Here is a 24,920-nt window from a genome sequence, read left to right as displayed (position 1 = left end):
GAGAAGTGGCCCTTGTCCTTCGCTCAGCATTTTTTCTGCCCAGTCTTTTCCTCTCGCCCGCATTTGTTCCTGGAATCGTGCGAATAACCTGGCTTCCTCATCAAATTCATTGGCCGATGTGTCCAAAACTATCTCTACCCCTGAAAACAGGTCTGGTGACCCTATCTGAGACACTGCTACGCAAACCTAGAGCTGGATGAAAAATTAAGAACAAATGAATTACCATACATTTGCTTCCTCACTTCCAGCATATAACCTGATTGTTTCCTGTCCCTTACTGCTTTACGTAATAACCAACCGGGGATAAAGTTATTAACCGCAACTTAACCTCCCACCTCCTTGGTTCTGACCCCCAGCTTCCCCTTTCCACACACCTGCACCTGATCGTTTACGCAAAGCTTTTGTGCTGCTGTTTTTAGCTGAATGTATTTCAATCACAAAAACACCTTACCGATGCGTGAGAGCTGTCCACTGTACCTCCTGCACCCTAAAAAGTGGTCCTTTTCAGCTGACCAATAAACCTGTTTTTGGTACAAAATTGAAATTTGTTATTCCCATATATTGCAAAAAACACTTTGTCCAAGTATAGACCACATTGCGTTAGGCCCATACAACTTCTGCAAACGGAGAAGCGCCAGACTAAACCCCCAGATAAACGCCAGAGAAAGTAAATTAAACTCAATAAATTCACTTGTTAGCCCAAGTGGTGGCCCGAAAAGTGAACTGCGGCTCACGTCCCTGTGTAGTGATTTTGTAGGCCCCTCCCACCTTACTGAAACACACTGAAACACTTGTGTCTAGGCATGTTATAAATACTGCTGGCTTGTTTCTTACTAAGCCAATGAAACACTTGTGCAAATACGTGTTCTGAATATCCCATCCCTATGTACCTATCACCCTACCTCCCCAATTTTATCTTTCCAGCTTCGCCCCGGACAAAAGAAACACTTGTGCGTGTGTAACATGCCCTGCCGCCTCCCACGCACCCTAATCCCTGGTTGGAACCTGCATGATGCATTCTACTTTTTGATGGTAGAGGACAACCCATATTATGTGCTAATTGTACGCCCTTCGCCCCATACCCTTGGAACACTTGTGCATAGGCACGTTATAAATTCCCAATCATGTCAATACGATCATCATTGACATTGTCACATTGCCTCGTCCCCCAGCGGCAGCAAACCCCTTTACTGCCTGCTGTATCCAATGCACATTAAAGCGGTTGTGTCTGCACAACATTCATCCGGGCACAGACCGGCGTCGTGACCCAAAAAGCAGCGAGGCCCCATCGGACCCGAGACCTTCCCTAAACCGGGCCCACATGTTTTTTACCTCCATACTTACAACGCTTATTTGTCCATTCACTCCTCCGTGCACCAAACCTTGTAAGTAGATTTGGGCCACTAAAAGCAACCGTGTGCAACGCCGTGCTCCCCAATATTTCAGCAAACAAACAGGATGTATTAACATCCCCAACTCAAACCCATCTCCTGCCTCGTGTTTTTTTAAAACCCGTCCAAAAACTCAACTACGATGTACAGGAAATAGCCCTCAATTTTTTTTTTTTTTTTTGTGTTTATCAAATTTCTTTGATTTTACAAAATGCTGCGAAAGTCGGTAAGGAAGCTCTTCGTCCCTCAATGAAACACTGCTGCTGTTTCGCAAAGAACATGCCATGCTGCACGTAAAAAGCCCTGAGCACTTTTTCCGAATTCAACCCAAAAAGTTCCTTATCAACTTGTGCGAAATCAATTAACACCTTCCCTGCACCGTTGTTTATTCCACTTTAGGGTAACAAGCGCAATGTATTTAAATTAGAAACTGAAAACAGCGGGCTGGACCATAACAAGGTACCAACCCAATGAAAAGCGTGGTTTTTAAACCCATATAGTGCCCAATGCTATTAGTCACACTTAAAGACCTGACCCCAACCCCTTACATCATTTCCTCCCTGCATCATCATTGCTAAACAAAGCCACACATGCATCTCCCTCGCCGTGCCTAGACAAACGATGCAGGATCGAAAGTGCTGGGCCGTCATGATGCTTTCAATAATGTTTTCATACCCCAACTTAGTCTTACTCCTGTTCCTACCGTGATTGGTGACAAACTGTTGATGTTTAACCTGCCGTTTACGAAAATATCCATGCAGCAGGTGCATTAACAATCTAAACTACCTTGAAGGAGGTTCAAACTGGGATCCACACCTTAAATGGCAGCCGTAAGAGCACGTCAATTGGGCCTCATTACGACCCTGGCGGTACGGGATTAACGGCGCTGTAAAAGGTGCTGGCGCCGTTAACCCCGTACCGCCTCATTACGAGGTCCCCTCGCAGGACCCGGTAAGCACGCCTGGTAAAACCAGGCGTGCTTACCGGGTCCCGCGAGGGGAAGAGGATGCAAACAACGGGCCAGCTCGTAATGGGGGCTGAAATGGGAATGGGGAAGGACCAGGTCCGGGTCCTTGGAGGGAGGAATTCCCAGACCCCGAGGCGATTTCGGTGGCAGCCATGCCGCCAATAGCGGCATGACTACCGCTGAAGTCGTACTAAGCGGTCCCTGCCACATGCTGCGGTAAAACATGAAAAACAAGCCCATCCGCAATAGATGCATTATTGGTCAAGACAAGGCCCGATAAGAATTGATAATTGTGTACACATAGTCCAGTCTTGACAAAGTTTGCCTACTGCGACCGCATGGCCCCACATTAAATTTAAATCCCATCCATCCGGGACGCAGGCCCCTCCAAAACCAATTGTATCTTTTTTCAATTGCACACAAGGCTCGGAGGTCCGACACGATGATTTTAGTGCATACATCGTTAAACACCTTGAAAAATTCCATCCGTGCCACCGCCCCCTCAACATCAGATACCTCTTTGTTCGATTGCCCACGAGGCTCGGCACGCTCGATAATAGCGCATGCAGGGTGAAACCCCTTGCAAAAGGCACACCCGGCAACCGTGTGCCGCAACATTAACAACTTAAACACATTCATGTAAATCGAAATTAACTCTCAAGATATGCCAAACTGTGCTAAACGGCACGTGTTAATCCACCGAAAGCAAGATGGCCAAACACACATGATAAACACGATGTATTTCATTCCCAATTGCGACCCATCTCCGGCACCGTGTTTTTACCCTTCGATAATACAAACCTGATGCATCACGCGGTTATAAATCCTAATCAATGCAGCTCTCTGCATCACCACGCGCTTAAGTACCTTTAAAGCCGACGCATGCCTTTGATTTACACATTGAAGTACAATACAATAGGGCATTGTGCGCTCAAAAACACAGTTCCAAATTACTTAACCAAGCAATCCAACATCATCCCCCCTCTCCGCAATTAACCGTGGTTTTAGGCTATGCCATTACCACCCATGATGCCGTCGGAAAGATGGGGCGACCTCATGCTCTGGATACAAACGGCCAGGAAGCCCCAACCCTAGGGCCCCCGCACCCAATGAAAAACATGTGGTGCAGAGAGCCATCACAAATCAGCCTGTCAGCCTGTAAACCAACATCCCTTCATGAAGCATCGCAAAAGCACCACTAGCCAGTGCCTCGAAACAAAATCGCATGCAGGGAACCATCAAATGAACAGATCCAGTTGACGAAGCCGCCGACCCAAGCAAACCTCCACCACCCATGTGCTGAGGCATAGCAGTGTCTTCCCACACTGTGCACCGCACCCTGCAGGCTAAGAAATGCCCACCCCAAACCACAAATGGCCTCCGCTGGCCCAGCCAGTCCCTGCGCAATGGTGAATGGACAGGGCCTGAACCCAACGGCAACCCTCCATATTCCCAAACTCAAAACTCAATCGCGCGAGGCAATCCCAACGGGCGATTTCACCCTGTAAAAACACTGCAGCGCAGCTCACTGACGCAATACACAAAGTGGGCCCCACGCTAGCACTGCCCACATACTGCGCCCTCTTCCTGCGGCACTGCCACCTCCCCGCGGCATGCTGCCGCAGCAACCCCGTGCAAGATTCACCAATGCAAACCCACCCCGGCAGTGCGGTGGCTGCCCTGAGCCAGTGCACAACCTCTACTCACGCGCCATGGCGGTCGCTCCTGGGAAACAGAACAAAGCAACAGTGTCCCCCGAACCAATGGTGAAACAGCGCTAGATTAACCCGCACACGCACCAACCGTATGGAGCAATGCTAAACTAAACTACACTCCGGCCCACCTGCCCCTCTAACAACAGACACCTCTTTACCCTGTTGCACAGGAGGCCGGGCCCTCCCCCCCCTCCCTGGGGCAAAAGTAGGCACCCCAGCGCCACCAATCCACTCCACCATCAAAACCCAGTGGAGGAAATGCCTGCGCCCTGCAGGCCTCGTGGCAAGGGCAGGCGCTTATGCATCCCCCATCAACTCCACACTCGACCTTTGGGAATCCACGACCGAACAAACCTCTGACTCAAAACTCCTTCCTGCTTGCAACACCTTGTTAATTCGACGGAGGAGGACTGCACAGAGGCCGCTCTTGCAGTCCTCCTCCGTATTTGTAGGCCATCCCAAGGGCTGGCCGGAAATACCCACCCTGGGGAATCCCGCCCCCACTCGTGATAGAGTGGAAGGGGTAGGAACCTCCGTAGCTGGGAGGGGGTCTGCCAGAGGGGCTATGTGGGACGTCCCTCGAGCGCCCCCTGCAGGGGCTGGTACAACCCCTGAACGTGCAAGTTCAGAGGGCAGGGGGAGTAAGGAATAGGTGCTGAGATGCTCATGGAGAAGTGTTCGGGGTGAAGTACTAAGAAGATTAGAATAGAACGTAAGTGCAACCTCCCCTGGGAGCCTAAGCAAGTGCAGTAAAAAAGACAGTGGGCCTCATTACGAGGTTGTAGGTAGCCATGGCGTTTATACCGGCATGGCTACCCCCAAGCTCGGGTCCAGCTCTGGGTCCCGTGAAAGGGGAATTACCGGGCCATTACGACCCGGTAATTCCCCTTTTACGGGACCCGGAACCGGTACGTCTCCATTCCCATTTGAGCCCCCATAGGGCTAAATGGGAATGTGGCGGGTGGTAGCAGTGGTACCGTTCATAACGGTACCGTTGCTACCATCAAGTTCTGCTTGCGGGTGCTATCTGCACGCCTGGTATGACCAGGCGTGCAGAGCGGCACCCGCGAGCAGAGCTTGTCATTTGGCGGTACAGTGATAACAGCGCCGGCAGCACTACCAACGCCATTATTACTGTACTGCCACTGTTATAATGAGGCCCAGTGGCTGGGATGAGAGATGTGGGGGGGTCAGGGCCCGAGGATACATAAGGGCCCTGCACATCAGTCACGCTACTGTATGATTAGCAGAGAAGAGTGGAGGAGAATGAAGGGGTAAAGAGAAAGGTCTTGAGGCTTTTTCAGAACTTAAGGAGGTCCTGCTCAAGTCGCAGAGGGAGAGAGAGGCTATTCCACAGAAGGGAGTGCCCGAGGAAAGTGATCGACCACTAGCTCTCTGTTTAGCAAACTGCTTCACACGCAGGGAGTTGGTGCCAGAGAAACGCAGGGGTGTAGAAGGGGAGTATTTGGTCAGGAAGCGTTGTAGATAGTGGACCCCAGTCCCAGATTTGGTCCCTGGTCCCAGATAGCCTTGTGGATACAGAGGGATTTGAATTTAATCTGTGCTGAGACCGGGAGCCAGTGAAGGCTTTGTAGGGCAGGAGAGATGCAGTCCCTGGGCTTGAGGCCAAGGATAAGTCTCGATGCCCTATTCTGGGTTAGCTGGAGGGTTCGCAGGGTGGACGAAGGAAGATTCAGAAAGAGGCTATTGCAATAGTCTGGCCTGGAGAGGACTAGAGCAAGGTAACATTGAGTCTCTGGGGAAGGCGAGGAAGGGTAGAGTTCCTTTGAGACGGAAGAGTTGAAAGTCCGACTTCTTCAGGATGTCCTGAATATGAGGGATGAAGGAAATGGAGGAGTCGAAGATGACTCTGAGATTCCTGGCTTCAGAGGAGGGGGCAGAGGGAGAGCCCATGGAGGAAGGCCAGGGTGAAGGGAAGAAGTAGGGTGCAGGGGACCCAATAGTTAACATACATGCTTGAGAGTGGCTGTTTGGGTATTGCAGATGTGTATTAGTGCGTTCTTCCACAAAGGGGGTGCTTCCCACATAGACCCACATACATTCTCTTCCTTGCTCACACATAAGGTGTTTACAGTGCTCGAAGCACCCAGGCTGAAGTGACTAATTACTATTTGCATATCACCCCTTTAAAACAGCAGTGGCCTGTGAATAGTAACAGGTCACTTCCGGAGCACTCTGACTTTCTCAAAGCCCTTTGCCCTTCCCCTCCCCAAAGATAACCCCTCCTACATTCCACCTAATACTTCTAGTTAATGTCCCCTCATGCTGCGCCCTGCCTACTGCTTTGAAAGGGTTTCGTTATTTCTAACTCATTATGCAGACGCACCCTCACTAGAAATGGGAATAACACACGTTTTGGATAGCTGTATACACACGCATTAAAATTTGAAAAGTATATTTTCAGTGTTTTCGATTTCTACCGTGAGCAAGCTTGCTTGTGCTCAAAATAGAAAACAAGCTATCTATTTTATTTTGGGAGGTCTGCTCTCACTAGAAGTAGACATTTAGAGGTTTTGTTTATTTTCAGTAGCTCGTGGTAGACCTAGCTTTGGGAAGCAACTGAGTGCTTTACAAGTCACACTTCAGTTGATTCGAGTGTTCCTACTAGTGGACTGGCCCACGCTACCATGGACCTTTTGATTCTTTCTGGCAACCCCTTAATGAGGCTAAAACATTTTTAGGTAGTCCTCAGGTCTCTTGTAAGGTATACATTTTGTCTTCATCCATTGTAGGCATGTGGTAGCGCTTTACCTTTCCCAGCTGAAATATATACTATATGTAATTGAAAGTTGTTAAACATTTGTGTTCTGTATTGGTCGAAATAGCTTCTTCCTCGTGTGTTATGAATATTACAAGACTCTGAGAAGCACTGTGACTAAATAACCATAGAGGAACGGGGAGAAGGCTAAGTTCCCTGTGCCACAAAGGCCGGCTAATATCCCAAAACCTATGAACCTAAAACACATGTTTGCAGCGGCAGACTGCCTACTGGGAAGTCTGGAGATTTCCCAGAGGGCCTCTGCACCAGGGGCCTCTTTTCGGAGAGAACTCTCAGAATTGTGTGCATATTGCTGTATGCAGCACACACGATTAATATGCTATTTGCGCTTGCACTGTGTAATATGGGGCCACTTTGAGAAGAAAAATCCAGGGCCTCTTTTGATTCCCAGTGCACTCCTGCCTGTGTGCATACTTCACATTAATAATGTAAGCACCCGCCCCGCCCCTGCTTGCTGGTCTATATACACTGTATCATACAGCAATGAGCATTAAGGCTCACCTGACTGTCAACTCTCAGAGGAAGTTCATATGACAGCCAGGAAGAAGAAAATGAAAGTCATTACTTTAATTTAGACATTAAATATTGACGTAGCAGTTACTATTGTTCTTGCGGGCATTGGCAACAGACATTAGCCTCATTAACGGGTTGACAGAAAACCTCAGACCTGCCGGGAGCACCGGCCCCTGCAGGCATTCTCGTAGGGTACGTTGCTACCGGCACCCTTATTTCCAGACCGCCAGACTTGTAATGAGGCCTCATTGTGAATTTAGAACTCAACTCTAATTGGTTGCTGCAGGCTAGTCCTCATAGTTTCAGACGTAGCTTAACAAAAGAATGCAGATTATACATTTTTCTAGAAATATTAGGGCACTTGCATGTATTGTAGCAGGCTTACCTGCACTGTATTTGTTATTATAATACATTTAGAGCTTCCATTGTAGGTGCTCCGCTTCTTCGCCATTTGGGACGATACAGACTCCATGTTTGGAAAGGAGCTTCCAGTCATTATTCATTTCTATCTGTGTGACGACACCATGGAAATCCGTGAGGCTCACGAGCGAAACGATGGCAGGGATCCTTTTCCCGTACTGTTGAAGCGAATGCACTTGCCAAAGTGTACCAAGGACCTGAAAGGTGATTTCCTTTCCCTCAAATACAGGTTTTTAATTATACTACAGTTGTAATTTGTGTGAAATTGTGAAACTTAATATGTCTCGAAGCGAAAATGCAGTGATGGCTATATAGAGGTTTTTGCCTTCATTACCCCAGAGATGATTCTGTCAAGAAAGCTGCACAGTTCGTCCAGTATTGGGTCTTTTATATACGCATTGATATTCGTAAACACTGAATATATCCGCTCCGGTGCAAGAGTGAAATAAATAATAAAATGATTAAAAACATTTCAAAACCAGTGAAACATTTTCTCACATTAAAAGCATATTTTGAGTGATTCCTTGCATAGATAACTCCTAGAAACTACAACCGTAGAGGAACAATGGCTAGATAGGCAGTTTCAGTTTCCATCATGTATGATAGAGGTAACACTGTTCCTTTTGGAGTTCCTGACTTCAATCAGGTTTCTGACCTTTCAAGGAAAGACTTGGGAAGACATTCTCTCGACTTTCTGAAGCTTTCTTGATATTGAAATTTTTGTTTGTTGAGAATTGTTGCTTTCCGTCAATGGGTGTCATTAAAAGTTTGGTGGTATTTCAGAGGTAAATCCGCAGAGATACCACCAAACGGATTAACCATTTCCCTTGGTCCGGCAGAATTACCACCGGATTACAAGTGGCAGTATGGCGATGTTGGTCCCCATTTATGTAGTCCATATGCCTCCATGGAGAAGTCTAATAAGAGATTATCAAGCTTTGTGCAATGCTTGTCATACTAATAATAAGATGTCCAGGACTGTTGCATTTGTCTGAAAAAGTCTTATCACAAGCTTAAGGACAGAGAGGCTATAAGGCTCAGAGCACAGCAGGAGAGGGCCAGCAAAGCCTGAGCAGCTCAAAGCATGAGGGCACTGAAAAGCCATCCGGACACGCTGGGGATTCCTCAGAGGCTTCTTATTGCCATTGCGACTACCGTTGTACAAGTGGTCTATGAATTTACATTAGATTAAATCATTTTATTGGACCATATCCAATAACGAATGTATAAAAACAAAACCATGCAAAGTAATCATTCCCCAAGCTTAAAACACCAACTTAACAATCCTCCAGTGGCCTATGGGTACGCTGGTTTTATGTTCACTATCAGAGTCTACAATGTTGACAACTGTCACTTCAACACCTGCAGGGCCACCTATGATGTTGATGTAACAGACTTTGGGCCACTCACTGTTGATTAACTCAACAGAGGACGCCATTGCGTTGTCTTCCTCAACATCAAGTCATACTTCCATGATGTCAAGACATTCTTTTTGATGTTGAAAAAAACTCGGCTACCCCGCTATACACTCGGAAGCCTCCAAAGTGTCCAAAAAGTATGGACAGGAGAGGAAGAACTCTGCCTCTGAAAACCCCTTATCTCTGCCTAGGACACTGTTGTACTGAGGACTACTATACCTAAGCCCCCTACAGAAGATGGTTGCATTAAAGCGGAATGACCCACATCTATAGGTTTTGAAGCTTTGCAGCTGAGGAAACTGGCTAGAACTCTAATATGATGGTTAGAAGGTTTGTTGGAGTGTATTACAGTTTTCAGGTCTCTGCACTCTTTCCTCAAACAGAGGTGGGACATAATACAGTGTCCCAGACTTGGATCCCCTCTTCCTAAGAAAGGATCCACTGGCAGATGGCCATTTACGATACCGTAGAAGTGACCGAATCCAATGTTTTCGAGGAAGTGACCAAACTGTTTTTTTTTATTTTTTTACCGAAAATACATATTTTTAAAGAAAATATATGTGGGGGTCGGGTAAGGGATAGAAATAAAGGTAGAGGGGAGGAGGGTGGTCTCCCCCGTCAATAAAACATAATCGGAGACTTCACTCTTTCGAAAACATGCATTCAGTCAAATCACACCTACATCTGGCCATTTAAGCTAGATAACTCTGTGCGCCTCGCCGATTTGAAAGGTGGTGTTGGAGGCTTAGAGATTCATGTTATTCAGCAATATGTGTGCTCACCCTTCCATGGAGATTTGTTGCTAAGTGACGCAATTAATGCTTTACCCAATGTAAAGATTTCAAAAGAATTGCTTTAGAGGTTGCACAATTATAGGTAGGATGGGTTTCCTGTGAGATGCTCTCATGATTGCATTGTGATCGTTGTTTTTGACAAAAGGTTGATAAACTGATTTGAAGTCAAAAAAGAAAATATATACGTGTGATACCCATCCCATAAACCCAAGAAAGAGCATCAATTAAAAGTACAGAGTTTTAAAATAGTGTGAACGTTTTTAGATTAAGTGAACTGTACATCCCTAGAGGCCCTGCCCTCGAATATCCGTTGATCTTCCCCTCACTTCAGGCCCTTTTCCTCCTCCAAGGCGTTTGCTAAATGGCTACGTCAGCTTCGGAGCATCTAACTTTCCTTTTCGAAGGTGTCAATTTTCATACTATTTCCAAATTTAAGGGCAGGACCTTTCTGTCTTTGACATCCCCTCTTCTTAATTTGCCTCTTGCTTATGCCTCAAGTTAATAGATTCAAAAATGAATTTCCTATGGGTACTAATACAAAGAAGCTGTGTCTTTGACAGATAATGTCACAACAAGCTTGAAGTTGGAGGAACTTTAATTTGAATGGGACTTGTGATGGAGTCAACTTTGGGGAGATGCTGACGTAGGGCTTGGGAACTCTGAGGGCCATGAGAAGCCAACAGTTACTTGATCCCGCCTCTGTAGGTGGTATATGGGGGATTCCCCATTACACCCATAGCTTCCTCTCGGGTGCTCCACCATACACCCTGCAGTCACTCTTTGAGAAGATTTCCCTGGTGTGGCTAACCAGGAAATATAGGCCCCATATTGGGTTGTGATAAACCTACCCAAGGAGAGCCATAGGGCAGGCAGGGGGCAACTACACGGTCTGAGGAGGTGTTTTGGGTGGGGAGGTGCAGGAACTGGCTGGAAATGGCCATAGGGATGACATGGCCATGGACAGTCAATGGTTGCGCACATAACCAAACAACACCGACAGGCTGTGTGTCCCTCCTCATGTGCCATTTCTCATATCTATACTCTATTGCAATAGTGTAAAAACTAAAAAATGAAATGCCAATGGCCCGGATCCAAATTCAATTACCATATCCAAATATAGAGACTGTTGCCAAACTCATTTGTTATTAGGGCTGGGAAAAATTGTGAGATTCTGTTCCACCGACCGCGGAAGTGAAATCTGAAAGATTACAATCTGTTTCACCTAAATCTGCCATTCCGCCACCCTTGAATATTGAAAAGAGCAGCGCTAAGTTTCTCTGGCCGTCTCACAATCTGAAATTAGCCACACAATGTTATGCGTGCCACTGCGCGAAGCTTGCATGGTTGGAAACAATCCTGCGAAGCCTCTCATGCCGCTGTGCAAACAAAGGCACGAATCAAACAAAAAAGCTGTGTGAGGTTTCTCGGGACGATGTTCGTAGCACGAATTGTTAAAAAAAGTGAAAGGTTTCTTGTGCTGCTGCAAGAACCTAGCATGGATTGGTAAAACAGTTTCAACACATTTCTCGTGTCTCTGCGCAAACCGATAACGAATTAAAAAAACACCTGAAGTTTCTTGTGCACGATCGAAAAAAGAAGACCTGTGTGAAGTTTCTCATCATGCAACACGAAACTGACATGGGAATGAAACACCACAAACTGCATGAAACCGGGCGGAATTTCAGTGACTGTGAAAAAGTAATGCTGATTTCGCGATTTGGGCGCAAGCGGAATCGTGTGAGGGCTCCCCACTATTCGCTTTGCCAGCAAAAATTTCGCTCACCCCGATTTGTTATCTGGGAGAAAATTGTGATATCCATCCTGGGAAGCGCTATACAAAAATTCAAAAAAGAGAGCACCCTCAGAATGTGCAGACACTCTCAATAAAGACAGTCTGCGGCAATAACAGGTGGATGTCTTGGAAATCGAACAGTCTTAGACACTAGTCCAAATTATGCACAGTATAGTGTGATGAGACTCGCAAAGGCCCTGTACGCTAGCTATGACGGCCCGCATACTGACATGCATGCATGCACTCAAACACGCAGAGACAACAAGACTCGTCACTTCAAAAGAGAACGACTTCCCGCGCAGGAGCAGGAAAGTTACAGAGATCATAACAGTGTCAGCCTGTGAAAGACGGTGCGGTTTTGGACGAACCAGTGCTAGATGCAATGGAATGGACTTGCTCACCTGGAACTGCTAGTGACACTGGGAGCTCATGGCAGCCGCTTGCTCCTGAAGCTTCTCCAAGGCCCAGGATCCGGTGTGAATGCAGAGAAGAATGCCAGGTGTAATGTCGCATTCAGCATTGTTATGTTGAGGCAGGGTTTGTGTTAGGGTGGAGGGACGGGAAGTGGCGTAGAGGAGGAGGTCCTCAGTTGGAAAAATAAAGAGGTTGGAAATGGTACCTCCGTGTGTTCTCCCTCATTCATATAGGCACGACATCCAGAGGCAGTTCGGCCATAACAAGAGCGGCACACTGGTGGCGAAGGGTGTGGACCCATGACTCACGGCTGGCATTGCAGACACTTGCCGGTGCGAGGCGAGAGCTCATGGGAAATCGTGTGGCACTGGTCCAGATGAAAGGGCACGATGAGCTCTCGGTCTGTCAGCGGGCCTGCTCCGATCAACACCGTCCCCGAGGAGGTGAGAGAGTGTTGGAGACTGTTGGGGGTTACTGGCGCCGCCCCAGCGCTGTCCGCAAGCCCCGGATCCCCCAAGAACTCAGCCTCACACGTCCTTGTGGTTCGGGCTTCTCGGTCGATCTGCGCGGCCTGGAAACGCCCTGTTTATTTATGCTGCACGCTGCGGCGTGCAACGTCACGCTGCCGCATGCGTGCCCCGTCATCAGGCAGCGCCACATTCCTCCTTTTTCAAACATTGAAAAACTATACACTGCAAATCAAAACACTATGGGCCTCATTCCGAGCATGGCGGTAAGGGATAGCGGCCACCGCTAACGAGAGCGGTGGCGGTAATCCCTTACCGCCATACTCCGAGTTCCCTTTGCGCCATGGTGGTTTTAACACCTGCTTTTAGCAGGTGTTAAAAACCATGGCGCTAAGGGACCTTGATGTAAATTACGCCACCGTAATTTACGGTGGCGTAATTAACGCCTTCCCCACTCCCATTATGCCCTATGGGGCAAGAATGGGAATGGGGAAGGGTAAATGGGGATTGGGGAATTACCGCCCCGCCAACCTTGGAATGGGGCGGTAATTCCGCCATCCACCAAGGCGCTGCCGGTCCGGGTACGGCGTCAACCAAGGCGTTAATAGCGCCATTGGTTAGCGCCGTACTCGGAATTAGGCCCAATATGTCTATAACACTTCACATGTCCTGTTCTGAAAACCCCTTTATTAACATCCACCCGGGTCCCCTTACTTAACCGTTCCCTTTGTCAGGGTGATCAGACACCTGTCCCAGAACGTATTCGCTGAGGTGAGCAGGTTTCCCTCGCCCAGTCCTCTGGGGGTACCTCCTACTCACCTCCGGCACGGGTGATCGGTCCACAGGCATACCCCGGACCGAGGACTCGGGCAGACATGGTGATTCTCCTTCGTCCCCAGGGATGACCTCCAAGTCCGGATCAGGGGGCGGAATAGTTCTGGGATCCCGCAACTTCTTAAAGAAACTCACGTTGCGAGTTACCTCAGACCGGCCATCCGATGCAGTCACCATGGATCCCTTGACCGCAACAACGTCCAACGGCTCTGGCTAGTACGGTAGAGAGAGCTTCCCATGGGGATGTCTATTTCGAATGAGGACCTTATCAGCCGGCTCCAGCCGCTGTGGGCGAAGCCCCCTCCGAAGGTTCTCTTGTTCAATCCTTATTCGCCGGTCAGCTGCGACCTGTTGATTGTCAATCACCCCCGTTTCTTACTCTCCCACCTCAGGTAACAGCCCCCGAGGACACCGCTTGAACAACGCCTCTGCCGGGGCCACTCCAGTGGATGCATGCAGTGTGGTACGGTACACCCTCAAGAACTGATAGAGGGCTCTTTGGAGGGACTGTCCATGGCCCTGGGCGATCCGAAATGTCTTATTTAAGGTTCTCATCATCCATTCTGCTTCACCATTTGCCCTTGGCCAGAGAGGCGAGATCTTCCTGTGCACCACCCCATAGCTCTCCATCAGTTCGGCGAACCGTTCACTCTGGAACGGCGCCCCGTTGTCCGAGCACACCGTATCTGGGAAACCATGGTCCGCAAACACCTTTTCCACGGCCACCATGAAATGCTCAAACGCCACTGATTCTACGAACTCCACCTCGGGGTACCTCGAGTATTCATCAACCAGCACGATGAAGTGGGTGCCCATCGTGGTGGAGCCAAAGTCTGCATGAACGACTTCCCACGGGTGCGTCCCTCGAGGCCTCGCCTCTATGACAGGTTCACGCTGCAGGGGTGACGCCGCCTGACACCAAACACAGGCTGCCACGAAATTGCTTTGGTCTTGGCAGCGCCCTGGTGACTACGGTGTGCAAGGGCAATCACATCCCCCACCTTTGACTGGGGCACCACAATTCGATCTCCCCGGAGTAGAAGGCCGGATGTTGAGAACGACAGCTCCTCCCGGACCTTCCACAACTGCTCCAGTCCAGTTCTGGTCTGCTGGGTGCACCCCGCTAGGGCCTCCAGCACCGACTTCCAGGATCCCTGCTGCATGGATTGCCTTAGTATCCTGAAACACTCGTCATCTGCTGCAGCTGTCTCAAGTTCCTTTAAGGACATGGCATTCGGAGTGGCCGCCTCCACCACCACCCGGACATGCTCTTCGGCCTCCTCCGCACAGCTGTCATAGTCCTCCGCCCCAGGCGCCCCCGGGTGTCTAGAGAGATAGTCTGCCGCATTGTTCGCCCCCGGCCGATACACCAGGGTGATTCCATATTCCAAGAGGGCGAGCATCCATCTCTCAATTCGTGCTGGCGGCTTGGAGGATGACCCCGCCAGGATGGGAATCAACGGTTTGTGGTCCGTCACCACCATCACCGGGCGTCCACGAACGTAGAGCCGGAAGTGCCTGGAGCCCCAGAGTACGGCCAGTGCCTCGCGCTCAATCTGTGAGTATTGCTGCTCCGCCTCCGATAGCGCCTTGCTGGCGTAGGCCACCGGGCGGACACCCCCATCATGGTCGATCTGTGTCAGCACGGCGCCCAAGCCAAATGGACTGGCGTCAACAATGATCTCCGATGGTAACACAGGATCAAACAAGGCCATGGTGTCCTCTGCTGCCAGGGCGCCCCTGATGTCGTCAAAGGCCGCTTGTTCAAGCGGGCCCCAGTTCCAGATGGTGTCTTTTCTTGTCAGCGCCCTGAGCGGTTCCGACCTGGAGGCAAAATTCTGGATGAATCGTCCACAGTAAGTAACCATGGCCAGGAAACTCCGCACATCCGACACGGATTCTGGAGGCTGCGCCTTTCTGATGTCCTGCACCTTCTTAGGATCAGGTGACACCCCCCCCCCCTCCTTAAACACAAAGCCAAAGAATTCTATTGATGGTCGAAGAAATTCACACTTCTCCTTGTGGAGGGTGAGGCCCAGGGACTGCAGTCTCTCAAACGTCTTTGCCAGGCATCTCAGGTGATCTACCTCTGTTCTGGAAAACACCAGGATGTCATCGCTGATATTCAGGACGCCCTCCAGGTCTGCTAGGGCGCCCCTGATGATGTTTTGAAACACCTCTGCCGCCGAGGACACCCCGAAACTCAGTCTCTTGTAACGATACAGACCTCGGTGGGTGGTAAAGGTAGTAATGTACATCGACTCAGGGTGGAGGACGACCTGGTGATAACCCGCTCGGAGGTCCAACTTCGAGAAGAAGCGAGCGCCTTGTACCTCGGCAATGATGTCGTCTATTGTCGGGGTGAGGTGCCTTTCTCTTTTGATTGCTTTGTTCGGCAACCTCATGTCCACACAGATCCGGATGGCATCGGGTTGTTTGGGTTTTCGTGCCACCACGATTGGGGACACCCAGGGAGTCGGACCCTCCACCTTCTCTATGATGTCAAGATTGCCCAAGTTGTCCAGCTCCTTGTCGACATGTTCACGAAGGTGAAATGGTACCCTGCGATGTTTCAGGGCGATGGGCTGCACGGATTCGTCAATGTGCAACCTCACTGGATCGCCAGCCATCTGTCCAATCCCTTTGAATAGTGCGGCATATTTCTCCAGCAAGTCATTGATGTCTTCTAGATAGACGGAGTACGCAAAGCTGACAATGCCAAGGGCCTCCGCCGCTGCACAGCTCAGCAAGGTATTGTTGCTCACTGGTGTCACATAGAACCGTGCAGTGATTTGGGATCCATCATGCTCCACCTTCGCCACGAAGACGCCGTCTAATGGCATAGGGTCTATGGCACCAAACGCGAAGATGCGGGCCTTGGGCGCGACCAATTTGCAAGGCCGGTTCATGGCGTCATAGTGTCCACGGGCCATCACATTGACAGACGCCCCCATGTCTACCAGGACCGGGACTGGAGAATGGTTTACCTCCACCACACATCTTGGCTGTCTCCTGTTCTTTCCTTCCAGGACCTCCACACTTGAGACAAAGAAAATGTTCTCTTCCTCATCTTCGTCAGCCTCCTCTGCCTGGACATCCTATTCGCCCTGGTCCACTTGAGCGACGTTGGGCGGTCGACCCTGGCAAATGAAGATGGGCCAGGCGAGGCCTCACGGCACCAGCACAGGCATACGCTCCTTGCACACTCTTGAGAAATGGTCTGGTAGCCCACACCGTCCACAAGTCTTTCCGGCCTCAGGGCATTCCGTTGGGTGGGGCAGGTCGTAGCCACACTTCTGGCAAGACTCACCTGCCCTCCCAGCTCTGTCTCGGGGGCCAGGTCTTCTGGTGCCCCTGCCACAGCGCCACATCACGCACACCTCTGCGGTTTTGATGGAGCGCGACCCAGCCTCCATTCTCGCTGCCCTCGCCTCAGACACCTCATGGCACCTCCCCAGTTCAAGGATGCGCGGGAGTGTGATTCCGGGCTCCCTTAGCACTTGTCGCCTGAGCTTTCCTGAAGAACACGCCTGTATGAGCATGGTCGTGATCATATCTTCAGCATCACCCCACGCGCAAGCCAACGACAGGCGCCTCAGGCGTCCATAGAAAGTGTCCAGAGTCTCGTCCTCTTTCTGTTTGGTGGATAGCATCACGAAGCGCTCATAGTCCGCGTTGGCAAGAGGTAGAAAATGAGCTTGAAGGGCGGCCTTTGCCTGACCATAGGACCGATCCCCCGGCGGAAGTGATTCAAAAATTTCCTGAACTGAGGGCCCTGCTGAATATAACATGGTCGCCAGTCTGGATTCATCATCAGCCACTTGAGCGGCTCGAAAGTACATGTCCAGGCGGTCGACCCACCTCTTCCATCTGGGCCCCAAGCTGGAAGGTGGGCCCGAAACATCAAACTCCGGGAATTGGCTGCAGGGCCGCCTGTGCACGAGGCTGGGCCATAGCTGGAGGAATCTGTTGGAGAACGGGTACCACTGCCGGCTGCACAGGAGGAAGCGGACATGGAGGACCTGCCTGCCCACCTAGATGCTGCTGCACCTGCTGTCCTGCTGATGCTGCTGCTGGTGCACTGTCTTGATCCTCAGTGTCACTCATGATCTCGAGCGCACAGGCACCCCCAGTGTGGGAGATGGGGGCCGCAACTCAGACTCAAACCACCTCCAGGGAGGAAAATAGTCACTGCAAAACACCTCTGTGATGATGAAGAGGATGAAGATGGTTCTAGCCTGATGAAGAAATATTAAAGTCACTGCAGCACACCTCTGTGATGATGAAGAGGATGAAGAGGGCTCCAGCCTTCGACTGTTCCAAAAATTGAGGCAAGAAGAATAATGGGCTATGCAGGCCCAGCCATGTTAGCCCTCCTCCTTGCTTGCACTCGACGTAGGAGACCCAAGAGAATGAAAAAATCACAAATTGGGCACATGTGTATGCAGGTATAGCGGCCTGCTGACAGAAGTTCCAAAAATTAGATCTGGATTCACTTCAGAGCTCAAACCGGAGCTTCATGAAGTTCCACGGCCTGATAGACAAAATGGGTGACGCACTACCCGCGGCCTGAAACGAAGTCTTAATCCGACCTCTTTTCGGTGAAAAAATGTTTATATAAATAATCACCGCTGGGCCCAGGCATCGTCTCCCCCACTCGTCGCCACTGTTGAGGGTTACTGGTGCCCTCCCAGCGCTGTCCGCAAGCCCCGGATCCCCCAAGGACTCAGCCTCACACGTCCTTGTGGTTGGGGCTTCCCGGTCGCTCTGCGCAGCTGGGAAACGCCTCGTTTATTTATGTTGCACGCGGCGGCATGCAACGTCATCCGGCAGCGCCACAGAGACCTGCATGATAACCTCTCTGTTGCCACATAAAACTAGAGCGCAGTGCACAACCTGCACTTGTGTGTACAGAGGTCCTGTATGCATATCCCCACCTCGTCTGAAGCATAAGAACCCAGAAGGTTTTATCTGCTACCGCCGCACAACACATCCACCTCCGAAAGGATACTCATACCTACCAAATGGAAAGATAAAAAACTGTTTATCATAAGCCAAGAGGGAGACACTGCACCCCAGTTATCACAGTGCAATGGAGCCCCACGTGCCTGTTTTCAAGAGGACACACAGGCTGGAGTGACTTTAGGGGCAGTGCCAGCAGGGCAGACAAGACCAGCACATGCACAAGCTTTCAGCACGTTCAGTGATTAAAAAAGAAATGCTACCATGACTGACACAGACCACAGACATACTGGCGACAGTATCATCACGTTCCTCAGGGATGTTCCCTCTGGTACAGGGTAAATCACTCTCGCTACAATTGCCCACAGCGTTTGTCCTCACGGACACCAGCAGCTTAGGGCTATGATGGGCACGCTGGATCCGGGATTTTAAGGTGTGTGTATATATAGCGGCTATGGGCCATCTAGATGATGAAAGAAAAAAGAACATACTCATGTAGACTGTGGGAACGGCAGTACATGCATTCTATATGAATTACTGGACAACAAAATGACATTATTTGATGAACTGAAAGAGGTAGTCTCGATATATTCCGCACCACACACACATTTTGATTACGAAAGACACATCTTTCACATGACCACACAAGAAAAAGGGGAATCCCTGGACAACTTTGTGATGAGACTGTGCATCCAAATCAACCACTGTGAATTCCACAGATACTCCAACAAAGAGGCACTGAGATCTCAGAATTATGTCCCAAAACTATTGGGGCATACCAATTAACATTCAAAGACAGGTAGAAGAGGAAATAATAAAACCTCTAGATCAAAACATCATCAAACCAGCGATCGGACCCACCCCCTGGGTGTCCCCTATAGTACCATTCCCTAAGTAGTCTGCGTATGATTCCATAGAACTGTGCGTGGAACCACGAATTACAGACATGATTCACTTACTAAACAGAGCCACAGTTTTCTCAAAATCAGAACTTAATATAGGATATCACCAGCTGGAGTTGGCCCCAGAATCCCAGTACATAACCAGCTTTGTAAAACACTTGGGGTTATATAGATGAAAGTGTTTGATTTTTGGAGTATCATCTGCAGCAGAAAAATTCCAGGAAGAGATTCATAAAGTGATCGACCAGGTGCCGAATTGCTTAACTATAGCAATGACATCTTGGTCTTCTGAAAATCAATGGAAGAACACAATGCCACACTACGTAGTGTCTGTTTAGCGTTGAAGGGAGCCCGGTTGACACTCAACGGGGACACATGTGCATTCCAGAAGAGGACACTGAAATTCTTCAGGCACATATTCTAAGAACAAGGAATGAGACTGGACACAGACAAAGCAGCTGCATTAATTCCCAAGGCCGGAAAACATCTTGGATTTGCAGTAATTTCTGGGACTGGTAAGCTACTGCTCTCGATATTTGAAAGATCATGCCACAGTGAGTGCCCCATTACGAGAGATCACCAAGAACAAACCAGATTTCAAAGGGGAGGCCATAATGCCAAGAGACTTTCGAAAAGATTCAAAGGAACATAACTTTGGTGGAGGACATGTTATACTTCAATCCCAACAGGGAAACAGAGGTGACAGTGAATGCCAGTCCAGTGGAACTCAGAGCCATCTTGGCCCAACATGAACAAAGACACTGCAACCAGATGTGTCCTGTCCTATGCCAGCAGGAATTTATCTGACATGGAACAGGCATATTCTGAAGCGGAAAACGAGAGTCTGGCGGTGGTATGGGCCTGCAAGCACTTCCACCTCTTTGTCTATGGAAAGTCTTTCACCATTGCCACAGACTATCAAGCGCTCCTCAAGCACAACCCAAAAGCCAGAATGCCACCAAATATTGCAAAATGAGGTCTGCATTTACAAGACTATACATTTACAAATCGACACAGGCTTGGAAAGGGAGAGAATCCAGTGGATTATTTATCCCACCGCCCCACAGGACTGGCAAGGGTGGTACACTCGATTGAGGATGTCTACATAAATTATGTCATACGACCCTTCCCGATCGGCTGGGCCACTCTTCAAAGAGAATCTGAACAGGATACAGTGCTGGTCACTGTGGTCAGATGCATAGCAAGCAGAGAGAAATGTGAAGGAGATGGCAAGGGACAAGGACGGGGATGTACATGAGGATTTGTACAGTCTAACACTAGTACAAGACTAACTAACTGCCACTGAGGATAACATCCTCCTAAAGGGTTAGAAAATGGTACAACCCATGTCGCTATGTCAGCAGGTCATCGACCTACTTATGAAGGACATTGCAGAGTAGTGCCAGCGAAGAGACTGCTGAGACAGAAAATGTGGTTCCCAAGGCTGGACACCAGAGTAGAGGAGACATTATGGAAGTGTGCTAAATGCTGTTTGGTAGCCCGGTCCCTCCTTCCCAACCCACTGCAAATGATAACGCTGCCAGAAGGTGTATGGGTAGAGTTGGCAATGGACTTCTTCGGACCAGTAAGGGATGGGACCTATGCCCTGGTGGTGATAGATGAGCACTCAAGATTCCCGGAAATACACAGTGTCATCCACAGCAGCTACTTGTGTCATTCCTGTTCTGGACTCGATACTTGCGGCCTATGGTATCCCAAAGGTCATCAAGTCGGATAATGGGCCACCTTGCACAATCCAAGACTTTGCAAATTTCTTTAAGTACATGGGTTTCAAACACAGGAAAATCACGCCGCTGTGGCTACAGACCAATGGCATAGTAGAGTGGTTTGTGGTAAACATAAAGAGGGCGCTCCAGATTGCGAATGTCACTGACGAACCGTTCGAGCAAGTTTTATACCGGCTGCTTTGAGACTACCGAAATACTCGGCATAGCACAACAGGGGTGTTCCAGCAGAGATAATGTTTGGGCTGATGGTCAGGACGCGGCTGCCTTAAGGGACAGAGAGGAAGGATCTCGTCATCCGGTCAGGATAAAGAATGAGGAAGAAAAGCAAAAAATGAAAAGATTGGCTGACGCCAGAAGAGGAACAAGGGACGTGAACATCCAAGTAGGTGATTAAGTTATGGTGCAGCAATCTCAGAAGAGGAAAAAATACTTTATATTCATACTGGAACTCCTGACCGTGACATACAAGAAAGGCATGCTTATAACAGCCTGAGACGGAGAGAGAAGAACCATCACCGCAATATGTCACATTTCAAAGGATGCCCGAGCGTGGAAAATGAACAGTGGCGCAATCCGAGAAGTGGAGAGAGCGGTTGTGACTCAGAAGGAGTGGGAGCCGAGGTCGTGATGCAAAGCCATTCACGAGGGAGGCCAGAGCAGCACAGAGTAGAGCGTCCGACGAGGACCCGAATAAAACCAGTAAGACTCGTAGAAGAAATGGGTTAACGTGGCATGTAATGTCGCATTCAGCTATTCAGCCTCCTTATGTTGTGTTACAGTGGAGAGACAGGAAGTTACGTGGAGGTCCTCAGTTGGAAAAATAAAGAGGTTGGAAATAGTCCCTCCGTGTCCCCCTCATTTATAGGGCCAACATACAAAGGCCATTTGGCTATAACAAGAATGCCACAGCCAAGCAGGTTTAAAGATATTGTAGTACAGCGACTGTGGGGGAGCTGTATTTGAAAGCAGATGAACATTAAGGTAAAGGCCTTTATTATAGGTTGAAAGGGATGTGATGACAATAGGAGTTGAGACTACACTACAGTTAACAGCCCGCCTACTGATAAGCATGCACTCACACAAACAGGGGTGACAAAAAGACTCATCACCATGGCAACAAAGGAGCAAAGCTCTCGCACACGAGCTCACGACAGGCGGGCTCTGTGTGGGTCATGCCAGAGTCCTAAAGAGGTGCTTCTTTCCATGTAACACATAGCACGGAACAACAATGCTACAGCAGTGGCCAGAACAGAGTAGATGGTCAGAGGGAAGACGGCAGTAGCTCCCACAGCAGAGTATACGTTTGTACGTGCCGAAGAGAAAGAAAATCACCTGTAAGACGAGAAGATTACGAACTGCATGGACTGTTTTGAAATGGAGTAAAAAAGATGGTGTAATATCCTGCTTTGCCTCTCTTCTTTTACCTGGGCCTAATCCGCTGCACCATTGCCTGCTCTGCTAGTAGCTTGTCTACCCTCAGTGTCTCCCTTCACTAATGGCTCCTTGAAACGCCAATCGAGGCAGCAGCAAGAGAGAGTGCACTGGAGCCAAGCGAGACGGTAGCAAGAGAGACTGCAGTGGAGCCAAGCGAGATGGCAGCAAGAGAGAGTGCAGTGGAGCCAAGTGAGACTGCAGCAAGAGAGGGTGCAGTGGAGCCAAGTGAGACTGCAGCAAGAGAGGTTGCAGTGGAGCCAAGCGAGACAGCAGCAAGAGAGGTTGCAGTGGCGCCAAGCGAGACGGCAGCAAGAGAGAGTGCAGTGGCACGAAGCGAGACGGCAGCAAGAGAGAGTGCAATGGCGCCAAGCGAGACAGCAGCAAGAGAGGTTGCAGTGGAGCCAAGCGAGATGGCAGCAAGAGAGAGTGCAGTGGAGCCAAGCGAGACGGCAGCAAGAGAGAGTGCAGTGGCACCAAGCGAGACGGCAGCAAGAGAGAGTGCAGTGGCACCAAGCGAGACAGCAGCAAGAGAGGGTGCAGTGGAGCCAAGCGAGGCAGCAGCAAGAGAGGTTGCAGTGGAGCCAAGCGAGACAGCAGCAAGAGAGTGCAGTGGAGCCAAGCGAGATGGCAGCAAGAGAGAGTGCAGTGGAGCCAAGCGAGACAGCATCAAGAGAGAGTGCAGTGGCACCAAGCGAGACAGCAGCAAGAGAGGGTGCAGTGGAGCCAAGCGAGGCAGCAGCAAGAGAGGGTGCAGTGGAGCCAAGCGAGACAGCAGCAAGAGAGTGCAGTGACGCCAAGCGAGACTGCAGCATGAGAGATGGCAGTGGAGCCAAGCGAGACAGCATCAAGAAAGAGTGCAGTGGAGCCAAGCGAGATGGCAGCAAGAGAGAGTGCAGTGGTGCCAAGCGAGACGGCAGCGAGAGGGGGTGCAGTGGAGCCAAGTGAGACTGCTACAAGAGAGGGTGCAGTGGACCCAAGCGAGACAGCAGCAAGAGAGGGTGCAGTGGAGCCAAGCGAGACGGCAGCAAGAGAGAGTGCAATGGCGCCAAGCGAGACTGCAGCAAGAGAGGTTGCAGTGGAGCCAAGCAAGACAGCAGCAAGAAAGAGTGCAGTGGAGCCAAGCGAGATGGCAGCAAGAGAGAGTGCAATGGCGCCAAGCGAGACTGCAGCAAGAGAGGTTGCAGTGGAGCCAAGCAAGACAGCAGCAAGAAAAGAGTGCAGTGGAGCCAAGCGAGATGGCAGCAAAAGAGAGTGCAGTGGAAGATGTGCCTAATGATACCGCTATGTAAGTAAAGGTCGTACAAACTGAACATAAAAGTGGTCTGCTTGAATACCTCTGGGTGTCTGCACTTACACACAGTACCAATGCATTCATTTCAGGATTCGATGCAGGGCATTTAAGAGCAAACAGTTGAGCATGTATAACGCATACAAATCAGATGTGTTAAGGGTTGTTTTTGATAGAGATCCATTGTAAAGTGTTCATCTATGACACAGCGCTAACATTTTCAACAGTACATCCTGAGTTGTGGATGTTTTCTATAATGAGTCTCTTTACAGTTTCTATGTGACTCACCCATATAGTCATTGACTAGCTGTCAGCCAATCAGTTTGCAGCATTTAGATAATATACACGTTGTGATTTACACTATAGGGTAATTGGATCTGCCACAAGAATAGGGTGTCCTGCCATGGATTCTATCTTTTTAAAAAAAAATAAAACCTCTTCATTATTATTTCTTTTGTTGACATCATATGATTGCAGTATTCAAGGCATATCCTTATGTATGCCAAGGCCGCCTCCTCCTACCCATTCGATACAGCCTACCAACTTCCTCCCTGCTCTCCAACAGTTTAAGAATGTAGCCACATTCTCGCCTCATAATATTTCCAATGACAACCCTCCACTCACCCCTACCCAATGGATACATAAATACGCCCAACATACTTTGCCCACCTACTATAAGAAACAGTAGATTAGGATCAAGAAGTACTATGGTCCCAACCACCGATACATATCTCAATAAAAAGAATCATGACAAGAACGCCCAACAGACCCATAAGTGTCCCACTAAACCAAGGACTCAGAAAAACAACAGGAGACCCCTCACTTCCTGCCCCACTACCAATGCAACTAGTACCCATGTTGCCAGTTAGTGGCAGGCACACCCCAATCTCCTACCAGTTACTGTCCCTACTCAGACCAATTTGGACATACCCAAATCAGAATTACCATTTATGAAGGGTGCTCTCATTAATGCGAGATCCCTCACAGCACATGCGCTTGACATCGGTGATCTCATGGTAAGCAACAAGCTGGACATCCTAGCCATTTCAGAAACATGGCTG

General features: G+C 49.4%; 1 protein-coding gene across 2 annotated transcripts in view; it reads left to right on the top strand.

The window, feature by feature from the left end:
- Window positions 1-24,920, top strand: part of EFHC1 (EF-hand domain containing 1) — a 285,060-nt gene that overhangs the window by 132,520 nt on the left and 127,620 nt on the right. For both annotated transcript variants that reach the window (XM_069605742.1, XM_069605741.1), the window contains exon 5: window positions 7,818-8,010. In XM_069605742.1, coding sequence (XP_069461843.1) covers window positions 7,818-8,010 — 193 coding nt within the window. The remainder of the gene's footprint in view (window positions 1-7,817; window positions 8,011-24,920) is intronic.

Source organism: Ambystoma mexicanum, chromosome 4p (genome assembly GCF_040938575.1).
Source record: "Ambystoma mexicanum isolate Mex_15411 chromosome 4p, UKY_AmexF1_1, whole genome shotgun sequence".
Lineage (NCBI taxonomy): Eukaryota > Metazoa > Chordata > Amphibia > Caudata > Ambystomatidae > Ambystoma > Ambystoma mexicanum.
This window is presented reverse-complemented; position numbering and strand designations above follow the sequence as displayed.